At 54.0% G+C, this 14,891-nt stretch overlaps 3 protein-coding genes across 3 annotated transcripts; 1 reads left to right on the top strand and 2 right to left on the bottom strand.

Annotated features, from left to right (window-relative positions):
• Window positions 1–216: 216 nt before the first annotated feature.
• Window positions 217–3,932, bottom strand: A1O1_05085 (carbamoyl-phosphate synthase arginine-specific large chain; the record flags this gene model as incomplete). Its single annotated transcript, XM_007725973.1, has 4 exons — window positions 217–324; window positions 380–1,744; window positions 1,804–3,485; window positions 3,593–3,932. 4 exons carry the CDS (start codon window positions 3,930–3,932, stop codon window positions 217–219), a joined length of 3,495 nt encoding a protein of 1,164 aa, XP_007724163.1.
• Window positions 3,933–4,975: 1,043 nt separating this feature from the next.
• On the bottom strand, window positions 4,976–7,592 carry A1O1_05084 (uncharacterized protein; the record flags this gene model as incomplete). The annotated part of the gene is made up of 4 exons (XM_007725972.1): window positions 4,976–5,062; window positions 5,122–5,325; window positions 5,382–5,449; window positions 5,495–7,592. The coding sequence occupies 4 exons, from the start codon at window positions 7,590–7,592 to the stop codon at window positions 4,976–4,978; spliced, it is 2,457 nt and encodes an 818-aa protein (XP_007724162.1).
• A 1,200-nt stretch (window positions 7,593–8,792) lies between these two features.
• Window positions 8,793–13,089, top strand: A1O1_05083 (uncharacterized protein; the record flags this gene model as incomplete). The annotated part of the gene is made up of 3 exons (XM_007725971.1): window positions 8,793–9,458; window positions 9,509–9,986; window positions 10,073–13,089. 3 exons carry the CDS (start codon window positions 8,793–8,795, stop codon window positions 13,087–13,089), a joined length of 4,161 nt encoding a protein of 1,386 aa, XP_007724161.1.
• Between the last annotated feature and the right edge of the window lie 1,802 nt (window positions 13,090–14,891).

The following is a 14,891-nucleotide window of genomic DNA, read 5'->3' as shown; positions in this document are numbered from 1 at the left end:
GTCTCGAGAGTATAGAGTCCTCTTCGTCCAATGCTTGCGCCCTGTCTGAGAACAAACAATATTTTTCCTCTCATACAAACCATGTCCATCTTGAACAAGAACTTTTTGTCTAGCCTTATAGAACTTCGCCCCTCTCTACCGCTCATAACGCTGCATCGAGGTAATCACTAACACGGCAATCCTTGTCCGCCTTTTCATCCTTCACTACGTTGAAACTCACATCATCTTCGATCCCGTGAACTCCTGCCAGCTCTTGACCTCCGGAGGAATGCCTTCCTTTCGAGGTAGCTTAGCGTTCATGCATTGAGCAAATAGTAAAGCAGTCTGTTAAGCCGAATTAGTCAACTCTTCGACGATAGGACAGAGCAGGAGGACATACCTTGCGTTCCATGAACAAGGGAACACCAAAGTCCACGGCATTCCGTCGCATCACATAATCCTCATCCAGCAGAGTCTTACCCCGGCTCTTGGCGAGGTTGAACACTCCCTTGATGTTGTACTTCTCAAACACCTTCCGAAGCTCGTTCTTGTCTGTCTTGGGGAACTCGATCACCTCAACAGAGGCACCGGACTTTTCGAGGTGGTTCTTCACGTCTTCGCTTGCGGCGTAGAACTTGTAGTCCAGGGGCTGGAGGTATTCGACGATCTTAGGCAGCTCGGGCAGCTCAGTTGATCCACCTAGGAGGATGCCCTCACCGGGCTCTGGTACGCGGAAGTTCATGGTCGCTTGCAGAGAAGTCCAGTAGGCCTCGATCAAATCCTTACCAAAGCAAGCAATCTCACCCGTGCTGCTCATCTCCACGCCCAGGAAGGGGTCGGCACCGGCCAAGCGGGTCCAAGAGAACTGTGGCACTTTGGTCGAAAGGTAGTCACGCTTCTCAGCCATCAGATCTTGGGGTTCGGGCACATCTCGACCCGCCAATGCCTTGGTGGCCGTGTCAATGAAGTTGGTGCCGAGCACTTTGCTGACAAAGGGGAAAGATCGAGAGGCACGCAGGTTGCACTCAATCACCTTGAGGGCCGGCTCCTCACCAGGCGCATCCGCCTTGATGATCTGCATGTTGAATGGCCCGGTGATGTTCCATGCCTTGGCAACTTTCTGCGCGATCTCCTTGATACGGGCCATCATGCTCTCGTTGAGGTTGACCGGGGGCAGGACCAAAGTGGCATCCCCAGAGTGCACACCTGCAGGTTCCACATGCTCCGACACAGCATGCAGGATCAACTCTCCCTGCGATGCTACTGCGTCGACGTCGATTTCTTCCGCCCCTTCAATGAATTTGGTAATGACGACAGGGTGATCAGGCGATACGGCTGACGCATGTTCAAGCTTATCCTTCAACTCATCATGCGTGTAGATGACCGACATGGCAGCACCAGACAGGACATACGACGGGCGGACTAGTACTGGATAGCCGACAGAATCAGCAAAGGCTTCCGCCTCGGCCACCGAGGTCAGTTCCTTCCATGCCGGCTGATCCACGCCAATGGAATCGAGGATCTGGGAGAATTTGTGACGGTCTTCGGCCTTGTCAATGTCTTGAGGATTGGTGCCTAGGACCTTGGCATGGCCTTCCTCTTGCAACCGGAGCGCAATGTTCTGAGGAAGCTGACCTCCGACGCTGACAACCACTCCGGAGGCGCCCTCGAGCTCGTAGATGTCCATGACTCGTTCGTACGACAGTTCCTCGAAGTAGAGCTTGTCGGCAGTGTCAAAATCGGTCGAATAGGTCTCGGGGTTATACTATAGGGAATCAGCATAAATCTTGTGTGGAAAAGCAGAAAGGAAAAGGTCGGACTTACATTGATCATGACAGTTTTCTGATCCATGTTTCGCAGGGTCAGAGTGGCATTCACCGCGCACCAGTCGAACTCGACCGATGAGCCAATTCGGTAAACACCAGACCCGAGAATGATGGTTCCGTGGTCGTCGAAAGTAACATCATGGGATGAGGCGTTGTAGGTCGTGTACAAATAGTTGGTATCGGCAGGGAATTCCGCAGCAAGTGTATCGATCTTCTTCACCCACGGGCGGATGCCAAACTTCAGTCGACGCGCTCGGACCTCTTGCTCGGTCGAGTTGATATACATGGCAATCTGCTTGTCGGAAAAGCCCTGCTTTTTGGCCTTCAGCATGAGTTCGTGTTTGATACCGGACAAAGAGCCAATTTCCTGGATTTCGGCCATGGTCTCCTTCAGGTTTTGCAACTTGTACAAGAACCATTTGTCGATTTTGGTGAGGTCATGGATCTTCTCCACCGAGTAGTTCTCGTGGATAAGGGCTTGACCAACCGCGAGCCATCGTCTATCCGTGGGGTTGCGCAGAGTGTCGTCCAGATCGTCAAATTTATCACCCTGGAAACCCACATATCTGGGGTCGACCTGCCGGATGGCCTTCTGGAATGATTCCTCGAAAGTGCGTCCAATGGCCATGACTTCTCCTACGGATTTCATGGCACTGCCAATGTGACGATCGACGTGCTGGAACTTGGACAGATCCCACCGAGGGATCTTGACCACGATATAGTCCAGACTCGGTTCGAAATTGGCCGTGGTCGTCTTGGTGACAGCGTTTGGCAGTTCTGGAAGGGTATGACCGAGACCAATTTTCGCAGCGGTGTAGGCCAGAGGATAGCCAGTGGCTTTGGATGCAAGAGCCGATGACCGAGAGAGACGGGCATTGACCTCAATGACTCGGTAGTCGAGGCCATCCGGCTGGAGAGCATACTGTACGTTGCACTCGCCCACGACCCCAAGATGTCGGACGATCTTGATAGCCGCTGTCCGCAGCATGTGGTACTCTTCATCACTCAAGGTCTGGCTGGGCGCCACGACGATACTGTCTCCAGTATGGATTCCAAGAGGGTCGAAGTTTTCCATGTTGCACACCGTGATGCAGTTGTCTTCGGCATCACGAACGACCTCATACTCAACCTCTTTCCAGCCTTTGAGAGATTTCTCAACCAAGATCTGAGGAGACAGGGAAAGCGATTGGGAGGCCAAATTGCTCAGCTCCTCACGGTTGGAAGCAAAGCCAGACCCTAGACCGCCCAAAGCATACGCCGAGCGGACAATGATGGGATATCCCACTTGCTCAGCAGCGTCAAGCGCTTCATCGACCGTACCGACAGCGATTGACTGAGCGATGGGGATGTTGATTTCATTGAGGGCTTTAGCGAACAAGTCTCGGTCTTCACTTGTTTCCAAAGTTTTAATGCTGGTTCCCAAAACCTTGACGCCATACCGGTCGAATATGCCCATCCGGTTCATGTTAACCCCCAAGTTCAGACCGGTCTGGCCACCGAATGTGAGGAGAATGCCGTCGGGTTTCTCTCTTTCTATCACATACGTGACATACTCTGGCGTGACAGGCAGGTAGTAGACCTCGTCGGCGAGCTTGTGGTCGGTTTGGATGGTCGCAATATTGGGGTTGATAAGGACGGACTTGACGCCGGCTTCTTTCAATGCTTTCAGAGCTTGAGATCCTGTAGCAAGCATTAGTCAATGCTCATTGTAGTATCTCCTTGGACGAAGCAGTGGATCGTTGCATTGAGCTGCCCGGTGTGAAGCGAGGGCACATCGTATAGCTTACCAGAGTAGTCAAATTCCCCCGCCTGGCCGATACTCAGGCCACCACTCCCAATGACCAGGACTTTCTTCACATCCACCAGATTTTTCCCGGCCTCGATCACGCCGCTTTCCAGGTAGGCCTCGGGGCGGGGAGGAGTCTGCACGGCAGCACCCCGTTTGGCAGACCTGGTGAATCTCCTGACCTGCTGCCATGAGGGGGTCTTGGGGCTCAACAGGTGTTTCCTAGTAAGAGGTGCTACCGTGCGAGTAGAAAAGGTTCGCGACGAGGGACGTGGCTTCGGAGCGCATTCTCGCAGCAAGATTCCACTGGCCTGGCGGAGTGCTCGAGCGGAGGCAGCCATGGTAGCAGTATGCTAGGCTCGTCGCCGTCGCCGGAGTTACAACAGCAGCAGTCGACTGAGCTCCTGCACAAGTCAGATTCAGCTCATGCGCAGTCACGGTGAGAGGGAGGTAGCAGACTTTGAGATTCAAGAGTCACTGCGAAAAAGATGGGCCAAAAATTATGACTGTGAACTGCGGCAGCCAATGGATAAGCCGCAATGAATCAGATGAAATCGCAACCCTCAAGCTCAGACGTCAAGTTCAGCGCGGGCTCTTTAGGCTCCTTAGGCTTGCCGTTGTGGAGGCCGATTTCGCTGTACAGGTAGATGTACTAGAGGAGCAGGGAAAGCCTCTGTTGTGATGTGGCGCCCGATCTATTTGCGATCGAACAGGGCCTTGTTCTTTGATTGAGAGTCAAAAAAGTGATAGTAGCAGCAGTAGCTAGCAGCAGCAATAAAGGCAGTCAGTTAGTCGGAAATGGCCTTGACCTGAAGGACTACCTAACAGACCAACTTCACTACCCTAGTAGCAGTACTTTTAAATGTCTTGTGCCCAGGAAAATTCTCTGCCGGCTGTATGCATGATCAAGATTGTTCTTCTTTCGCTTTTCTTCTTCCGTCCTGTCCCAATGAACCGTCGGTGTTAAAAATTTGTTTGGGGGACAAAGAGCGGCAGAAAAGAAGCAGCGGCGCAGAGACGCAGACGATGATTTGCTGCCTGTGGAGAAGCTACCAGTGGTGCCCCTCCTCTATCGTGCCAACTGGGCCTGGGGCCTGTAAAGTCCTCTCCCTGTCGCTCACCGCCTTGTGCCGCGTCCCTGAATTCGTCAATCCCCTACTGCGTAGTATCCTACTCGCCTACTATGGCTGCACTTGATCGAGCAAGGCCGGAGGTCGATCGACCGCTGAGAATATGACGAGAATGTTTCACTTTTTGTGCAGTCAAAGTCTACCTAGGTAGCTAGGCCTGGGATTCCGGTGTGCCCATTCTTCTACAGCCCAAGCATCGCTAGCCCACAACGACAAGACTGGTATCTCCGCACATCCAACCCATACTAGTATGCTCAATCACTGATCTTGGTGTAGTTTGCCGGGAACAATCCCGTCCGTCCTTGGTACTCACCATGCCACCAGTCTTCGTCGGGGAATGTCTAGGTAAAGAGCGATTAGCGAGGTCGATCAGCTGCACCCATTAAGAACAAACACTTACAACATTGATGATGATGGCATTTTCCGGGAACGACAGCTCGTTGTCTTCGCCGGCTTCATAGTCGTAGAGCGCGATGGCTGTGACTCCGTTCGACTGTTCGGGAGCCGGAGGACTGGATTCGGCAGCCGGTGCCGGTGCCGGTGCCGGTGCTTCACCATTATCGTCGTCCAACGCAGTAAGATAGTTGCTAGGGACCAGTCCGCTCTTGAAGAAAGGGTCAGTCTTCTAGAGTTCGCCCAAGTGCTAGGCGATCCACTTACCAGTCCAGCCTCGTTTGTGACGATCCACCAATCCGGATCAACTCGTTGAATGTTGGTAACGATTTCACCTAGAAGTCTTTAGTACTCATAACGCGACAAGACGTGGCTTTCACTACCTTCACGAAGCGACACTTCGTTGTCTTCCGCCGCTTCATAATCATATTCGGCTCGTGCTCGTTCACCACCTGCCGCGGGGGCTGCTGCGGGAGCAGCATCCACTGCTTCTTGTCCCAGAGTGTGGGCTGCCGCCGCCTGCGCGGCGCCACGTCCAGCATCTGGGCCGGTCTCTGGTTCATCATCTTCTGGGGACGACGAGGGTAGAGCTTGCGCTAGCGACGTCGTGGGCAGTGCTGGTGGCGGGGATATCATTTCTTCATGTGCATCGGTCACTTCTAATGCAGAAGCGCTAACTGGCATTGCTACACGGATCGGAGACCCAGTTGGCTCTTCCGGAGTAGGCGGTGTAGGGCTTCTCGCTTGTGGAGGCGGCGTGGGTAGTGCCGGAGCCTTTTCTTCCTCGGGCTCGGGGCGTGAACCCGGTAGCCCTGGTATTGGTATGCCACGGTTGGGTTTGTTGCTTGTATCAGGCTCCGGAGCAGGAGGTGGAGCTCGATCGAATGTCGCAGGCGCCCCCATCGGTGGAGCCCCCCCGAAACGGTCGCGTAGCGAACCGACACCACCGCCCGGAGAAGTTGGAGCCTCGTCCTGTTCTGCCCCAGATTTGGTTGCTTCGCCGGTTAATTGTTGCCCGATGCTACTTCGCCCGGTATGCGTGATCTGCACTGGTGCCCAACTCTTGCCCGTATAGCCGCTCTTCCACTCGCCGCCACCACTTTTCTGCGTTGCTATAGATGACTGTCCGGTATGCCCGCTGGGAGACACTGGTGCTTCACCGGATCCACTCAATCCTCTCTCTCGGGCCTTCCTCTCAGCCCACAGTTGCGCCGGTGTTTTGCCTCCTTGATCGGCGAAGGTCCTACTGGCAGCGCCAACAGGAGGAGTAGGAGCCACTGGCTTGGTTTCAAACCCTCCAGGGAGCGGTGCCTTTGTCCCGGTGAATGACGAGCTACCCCCAAACTTGTTGGCGACCTTAGGTTTAGGCAGAGACGTGAGACGCTCTGGGCCGTGGGAAAAGGCTGCCGATCGCTCCGCCAGCGGCCGGGCAGGTATCTCGCGGTCTTCGGATCGACCGGTCGACTGCCTAGAGACTGGATCTGGTCGTGAAAAGCCGGAGTCATCCGATTTCTGTGCCCGAGCTCGGATGGCTGCGATGTCAACCTTGCCTACCGGCTCGTAGGCACCTTTGACAGGATCGGGCCTATCATCTTTTCCTGGTCCCGATTCCCTAGCCTGGCGTCGAATTGCTGCAATATCAACTTTGCCAACTGGCTGATACGCACCCTTCACCACATCGGCCCGATCCTCCGATTGACTGCCACCAAAAGCCGATGGAGCAGGCTTCGCGGATGTAAGATCTCTCATATTGACCTTTGTAGGCTGATAGGCTGACTGCACTTTTTCTAAATGTGTTCGAGTCACAGGAGGAGCATCTGTACCCCAACCGTCCTCATCCACATCGGCTTTCTTTGGGACAGCATTGCGAGCCAAAGGGTTGTATCCGCCTCCTGCTCCCGTGCTTTGAGTAGGTGTAAACACGGGTTTCGACGCGACGGTCGGCTTGGTGGCGGCGGCAACAGGTGGCGGAGCGGCACTGCTCGAGGAATATTTGGAGCCTGACGCATCGGCAACCTTCTGAATGATTCCCTCGGGGGTGAGGTCTTGGTCGGATCTGGCAGTTATCTGCACATGATAGCCGTGCAGCAGTTTCGCAACCGTCGTCATATGGCTCGTGAAGTATCCCTTTGTTCTCTCCGGAACTCCCTCGCCGCACCAGGCAATGAGGGCATTCTTTGGCAATCCGGTATTGGAGTCCTTGACCTTGACGAATGCGAACTGAATTCTGCCATCGGAGAACTCGTCCACTAGGTCAAGGAGCTCTCCTTCTCCTGTACTCTGCACTTTCAGAACGCTTTCCTTGCTGCCCGAATCATGCTGGAAAGCATTGGCTAGAGGAGCGGATACAGAGTAAACAACCCATTGACCGTAGGTTGGCGACGCTGCGGCGGGGCCAGACGGGGGAGGAGCATTGACGACAGACTGATAGCTTTTGGAGATGGAGGGTCCGTTGACAGAAGTGTTAAGAGAAGCCATGAAGGGCTCCTTGGTGAGTATATGAAAATAGGTTGTTGTTAGGCTGGGTGCCTGGTGGCCCTGCAGGAGAGATCTCTTTTGATGAGGAAATCGAGGTACTCGACGGTAATGAGCGTTGTGAAGGGAAAACGCCAACAGCACTGCTTCAATCAAGCAAGAATGGCTGCTGGTTCTAGCACCTCTGATACTTGTGGAGGATACAGTGGCAGCTTACTTGCTGAACCTCCGTCCAACGTTATGTGCTACCTAAGGTAGGTAGGTAGGTAAGGTACTTAGTAGGTCAGGTAGGCATGGAGGAGCATTGGACTAAGCGGGAGGGGCGCAGGCCGAATGATGGCGCCAAGCTTACCTAAGTTCCGCCTTGACCCTGATCCTCCGGGACTCGGACACCTGGGTTTCTTGAACTTGAAGTTGCAGTGAGATGGAGAAATCCTGTCAGACAAAGAGGGCCATTGGCTGACATTCCAGCGCGGTAGGGCACTTTTGCACCAAAAATGACAAGAACATGATCTGCCCTTCTCGCCGTCAGACAGGACATATTCTCGTCATTCTGGCAATTCGCTGGCAAGCCGCAGCATGCGGTCAATTCCTTAACCTCGAAACCTCGAAACTGCGCTCGCAGTCGATGACAACTCGTCAACGACCATTCTCCTAACCAACATTTGCAACTGCCCATACTGATCTGTTACTCATCTCTAGGATACCTTTCCCGCCCAGCCCTCTTGTATCAGCACTTGCTTCCGCGCTCTTCCCGAACGCCTACGTTGACAAAGAGCGTTTTGGTGGCCCGCGCCCGCTCCCCGCCTTCTGCTGAGGTTGATGCGATTTAACATGGTTGCCAGGATATTCTAAGGCTTCATCCGGTATTGAAACCTCGCCTCAAGATCCAAGTCTCAGTTGCCGATGATACCTCCTCCTAGGTACCCTTCACCCATTCGCGCGGCTTTGCGACGGCATCTCTAGCGCCTTCGAAGTGGAAGATCATACACCCTTCTCAAGTTAACATCCATTGTCACTTGCTCCTTGATTTGGGTCGGAAACATTGCTCGCAATGTTTTCACATTTCTCTCTATCAGATCATCCAAATTTAGTAGAACATGGGCATATCAGCCTTCGGTGCTGATATCCTGTTGCTCTACTCTGCATTTCCTATTCTATCTCCTTTCACATTTTCATGCATGATTTGTGCCTCTGTGTGCGATGGATCTCGAAAGTGAACGGAAGCGTCACACCCTCAAGGTTCCGGGCAAGAGAACGTGGTCCCCAGGGTTTCCAGCGCATTCCCGCGACGGTGTCGATCATGCGACACCGACAGCGGGACGACTGCAAAGTGGCGAGCATCACGATGGGTCCGATCCAAAAAGACCCAGACTTTTGACTATAGCCCCAAGTCGACCACAGACCCAGCCAGAGCCTAACTCTTCGCGAGCTAAGCCGGCGTTGGGGAGTCTACCAAATGAAATCCAACAGCACATATTCAGTTTCCTGGATCCCATCTCGCTCGGACGCATAATTCGTGTCAATCGCTCTTTTCGCTCCCTCATTGACCCTGCTGCGTCATTACCAGAGGCATCTGGCCAGGCTAGACAATTGACCCTGCGCAGTCAGGACCTGGTCTGGGCGACATCACGAAAGACCTTTTTCCAAGGATTTCCCAAGCCTATGGATGCAATGACTGAACTGGAGATGTGGAGGCTCGCGCTTGGGCGGCGCTGTCAATACTGCAGTTCGAGGGGTCAACCCGAAAATATGTCTCTTTCCACATCGTCGCCCTGGCACGCTGGTCCTGGACTCAAAAATGTTCGCACCATATGGCCGTTTCGCGTCAGGACTTGTGGTAGCTGTCTAGAGCCGCGACTGGTCAAGGTGAGTTGGTTCGTGGCCATTCATGTGATCATACAGTTGACGCCTTGTAGGAAACTGATTTACTTGTCTCGGGTTCGTCTGCGCTACTTCCAGGCCTCCCTTTTGCAATATTTACCCCCTCCCTGGATTATGTGGCTTCTGTGGTATTGCGGCAGGTATCTATTCCTCCGGACATCCAGCTCACCAAGTATTACTTCAAGCCTCAATTGGAAGATCTTCAACGCAGCCGAGATGGCGTTCGAGCCCTGGGAGCTGCCGCCTTGGAGGAATGGTACAAGGGGCTAGAGGACTTGGGGCAGCAGCAAATTGCAGCAGCAGCTCGATTTGACCAATGGCAACTCAATTCTCCCTTCTGGAAAACCTCTACACCAGCACGGGGGAACACATCCCAGGCCGGTTTCCCGCGCGCATCGAACATAATCCAAGACGAGAGACCATTGCAACTCCTTCCTGGGACCAGGGATGGACTTCCGATCCCCCCGCTAGCTAAGTCTGCGGGTTTACTCAATCCGGGCGCTATCTCGCACGGTAAGCAGTCGAGCAGTTCTTTCTACAACATGCCCATCCTGTCACAATGCGTCGAACTTCTTTGAACTAACAATAACCTGCCGTAGCGCGACCCGCGGCGCACCTGCTACCGCCTGAGACCAACGTCTATGCAGTTCAACATGGCACCGCACAGCCCCCAGCAGGTGTGGACAATCACACCGGATCGAGCTCCATACAATCTTCCCCGCGGCATAGAGTCGAGCGAAGCCCGAAAGAAGCAGAATTGTGCAAAGCAGAGCGCCGAAAAGAAATAGAGCGTCGCTGCCTAGCTTTTGACCCTCCCATCATGCCGTCGACGCTTGTTCATATGGAAGCGTTCAAAGCGGCTATCCTAATCTCTCAGCCCTTAAATGACAATGCGTGGGATCTTCTCAGACCTCGTCTTCTGGCGCAGCGTTTGGAGGCCGAACAAACCGAGAGGATGCACAACGCTTCGCTGAACTACTCTACGATACCCCCTGAAGGACGTCGAGCGCTTGAAGAAGAACGACGCGTAGCTCAAGAAAATGTCAGCCACATGTGGCTCGAGTTGAAAGTCCCTGCTCGGGACAAAATCCAGACATATGCTCAAGAGTTCATCCATCAGACTTGGTCCGGCGGTCGTGGCGTTACGAAGGCCACTGCCAGTAAGTTTGCTGCCGAGGTCCTTTGCCATGTTCGGCAGCGATTTGATGAGGTGATCGCCCAGGAAGACAGGATGCTTGCCTTGAAGGGAACGGGCTTCCCGCAAGACCCTGAATCCCAGGCTTGCAGAAAATTAAAGCTGGAGGACATGAAATGGACATTTGAGGAGTATGTCAAACCGCACACTGAGAGATTCGGCAAAGATCTTTTTCTTTGCCGAGTCTGCGACACAAATCAGAAACTGTTTTCCTTTGAAGCGGTTATCCAGCACTATGCCGCAAAACACACAAGTGCTCTGAGCCATGGCACCGCTGTCGTCTACTGGAGGGCACCTTGGCCTATCGACCCACCCTTTGACCCGTCTCCCAACATTCCATGGATTCAAGAAGGACTTCGCAATGTGGAACAGCCTGCTGCTTCTCTCCGGCGTGATGTGAACTTCGGGTATCCAGCCTCTGGCCCCCATCGAAATCTTCTCGAAACAGTCGCTGCTCTGGCACTCGAGTTCTGGCACAAATTAGATGGTATCTGGGATCTTTCCGATGCAGTCCGACTTTATGTTGTTGTCCAGCATATAAATGTCATGCTCTTGAGAGAATCCAATGTCGAACTGGATCTCCATCTGTTCACACGCGCAATCATGCAGCAGCCCGAGTTACAATCGATCAGGGATCTTGTCGGACTGGGATGCAGAACGTGCTCAGAGCTCGGCAAAATGGCGGCTGCCCCGTTTCCAGGACGGACTCCAAGCCGCTATTCCCTCCTGGAGCTGTTGGTCCATTTTCAGCAAGTCCACCTTGATCTCGAAGGAGCCAGCGCGGAAACTGGCGCAACCCCGTTGTCCTCTTGGGCTCCCGCACGAGCGGACTGGAAGCGAGATATGATATGGCTGCCAAGTCCAGCCGCTATCCAAGCCCTCCTGCATTCCCCAGGGATTGACCGCGATAAGCTACAGATAATTGCAGACGCGTTTCCGAACTATTTTGCGCAGCCTTTCCACTGTGTCGGACCATTGCCATCGACATTGATTCAGGGTGAAACCCAAGTTCCGACAGCACCCAGCGCGCGCTACCTTGAACGCAGAGGGCCCCATATCGCTCGCCGCAGTGGTCGTGGTAGTGGCGATGGGTCGTACATTGCCCCTACTGAGGAGTCTGGCATTACCGCGGAAGATGAATACGATCCTCATCGTCCGGCCCCCACATTTAGGCGGTCGCAGCACCATGAGGTTCGACATCCAATGCAATCCCCTCCCAGGGAAAGTACCAGACATGAAGAACTGCCGTACTATCCTGAAAGGGCCCCCATATATCGTCAGTACTACTACCAGAATGCTGATTATGACCGTGTATGGGATCAGCATAGCAGGGACGGTCCTTTGTCTGGAGCTTCAATGGTGTGGTCTCACGACGATGGTTCCTCAAGATTCTCATACTTGGAGCCCTTGAATAGAAACAGCGAGACCACTGCCGAAGGCGCCTCTGAAGCAGTCCCTGGAAGCAAAGCGGGAAGCCGACGGTCTCTTCCGCTAGCCGTGGATACGGATAAGGCTGGTGCAGGAAGGAATCTTGATGGCCAACGCAACATTGACGAGGAGCCCGCATCAACTGCAGCCGCAAACTTTCTCGAGGATTTCGATCCCACGCGGGGAGAAATCGCCGTCAGATTTCCGTCAGACACGGGAGCCTTGCACACCCGCCAGGCTGAGCAGATTCATTTGGGCTTGCCCCATCCTCGGCCCGTCGCCAGACATGCACAAGAGTACCAAGCCGCTCTTCGTCCCGGCAGCCGGCTCGGCGACATTGATCCTCTGCCGATACGGTTGAACCACAGGCCTGACCTCCGCAGAAACTCCTATCAAAGGCTCAATAAGCCCCGTCCGGTGATCTCGGAAGGAGCTGGACCGGGGACTTCGCGCAGTCTGGTGGCTGAACGCGAGTACATGGGGAGTCTACCAGAACGATCACACAGGGCCTCGTTCCAAAGCACGAATGAAACACTTGACGACAGAGGCGTCGGGTTGACTGGCTCTTCGTACGAGACTCGATATTACCCTGAAGATAACCAATATCGTCGGAGCACCAGAAGATACGAGGCGGCAGGCTCTGCTTCGGCAGAACTCTCGACGCGCATGGAGCACAGCGGGCCACGCCGATACATCGACAGCCGCAGCTGGACTGGCGGAAACGATGACGACGACGACCGTAGACAATACTGGCACCGAGACACCAGTCACGAGTACTATGGTCGTGCCTTTCCACAAGGCCGCTCCGGTGTTGGCGCTGTGTATGGTGCTGAGCATCCTTCCGCGAGAGAAATCGACTTTGTCGGACACGATGTTCGACATGCCCGAGGAGAGCAATTTGTGCCAGAGCACCGGGTTTGGACTGTGGCAGACGACACCCGCGAGGTTGTCTACAAGCCCCTTGACCCGCCTATGCGATATGCTCCTGGCTGAGCCCCGCTGGATGCCTCGATGCCAAAAATTGAATTGCTGGGTCCTAGGAGGACATCTGTTGGCTGTGTATGTTTTCTTTTCTCCTCAGGCGTTCTAGCGAGCTGCTTCACTTGACGAGCAGGGCGGCAGATCTCGGCGGGGAGGAAGCGCTACGAAATTGTTTGTTCGAGTAGGATGATACCCCCTTCAAGTTCAGTCGAGGAGCACTATGCTGGTCTAAGCACATTTCACATACGAATGCTTTTCGTTCCTTTGCAGCGATGGGTGTGCAACCTGTGCATATCTTAGTCGCCTTGACCCGTCGGCAGGGCATTAGCTTCAAGTTCTCTACAGCTTCGGGACAGATTGATTTCGAAGATGTTGACAAGGGGCCCTTGTCCTCTGCGTTGGCAGTAGACGCGACATGGTGATGCTAGCACGTGGGTGCAAGTGAGTTTTCAGCACAACCGAGCTGCGACATACGTACCTAACACAGTATGCGCGTCTGCCCAATGTGAGGCGCGGGCAGCCGGCTAACCGACCACTTTGGAACCTTTCTACTCTTGAAGCGCAATTGCGGCGACGGAATGGGATGCGTACCTCAAGTATGCTCTGGATCTGTCTGTTGGGAGAACCTGTGTCGGGATGCAAGCAAGAGAGAGAGAGCAATCACCCCATGAGCCAGCCACACCGTTCCAATCCTGATCCTCCATTGATTGTACCCACCTAGCGTTGTGCAACGAAGACAATTCGGGGAGCTGGCGGTCGTGCAGCTTCCAATCCCTGCCACAGGTGTCAGAAATACCGGCCGTGAGCAGGGCTGCAGACAATGTCTCCGCGCTTATGCATCAAAAGAACATGTAGCCATTCACAGTGGTCGAACAGCGGCCCAATGCCAGGGCACAACTCATTACTCGTGCGGTAGGTCGATGGTTGGCGACGACTGCGTCATGGGCTTTTCATATGACACGGCGGCTCTCTCTGCTAGTTGGTGATTGTGTCTCGAAATGGACCATGAAAGGGACAGCAGAGGATGCCGATGCTCAATTGATCTTTCACAAATCTCCAGTGTGATAATTGACGAGACCAAGTTTGGTTCACGACGGAAGTCCGAAATTTCCAAAGCAGTCAAGTTTCCCTTGTCCGCTTCCGTTTGGAAATGGGCTGGGATTTGGCGGTGCAAGGATAATAAAGCGGTCGCTTCACCGCGACTTTGGGCCGGTCAAGCAGAATCATCTCTGCAAGAGAGGCCTGTGGATTTCGTGACCCGTATTGGAGCGCGGCCGTCCACACGGCAGAGGCCTCCAAGTACCGTAGCCTTCCTTCAACCGCAAATGGTCACGGCAACCCGAGGTTGGGTGAGGCGTGAGCGGCAGTAGGAACGCGAGGAGAGGATGACGACGCATGAGGTAGCGGCGGTGAATACAAGTCACGGTTGCTCCTCTGCAGCAGAGCCATAGTGATGAATGTGCGTGATATCCGAAGCTGCTAGGCCCGAAGACGATACTGCCGTTGCTTGAGGAAGGCGTACCAAAAGGGAGGGCTCGGGTGAAGCTGGTGGCTTGCAGCTCAGCAGACGGTATGATGAGGCTTGGGCCTGACGCTTGCCGTGGGAAGAAGATGAGATACAGGAGACGGAAGGATGGGAGGAACAGTCCTGTCGAGACTAGATGCTCTGAAAAAGAACAAGTGATGAAGCCTTCAATCACAGCCAGCCCCAGGGGCTAATTGTACAGAGCAGTGAGTGATAGTCTGGAGTTGAGCAAGATGTGATGTACTCACTGCCACTGTTGTGATGTGGCTGGAGGAACGACTACTCTGTT

Source organism: Capronia coronata (assembly GCF_000585585.1).
Source record: "Capronia coronata CBS 617.96 chromosome Unknown acBCG-supercont1.4, whole genome shotgun sequence".
Classification (NCBI taxonomy): Eukaryota; Fungi; Ascomycota; class Eurotiomycetes; order Chaetothyriales; family Herpotrichiellaceae; genus Capronia; species Capronia coronata.
The sequence above is the reverse complement of the archived record's forward strand: the minus strand, read 5'-3'. Positions and strand labels throughout refer to the sequence as shown.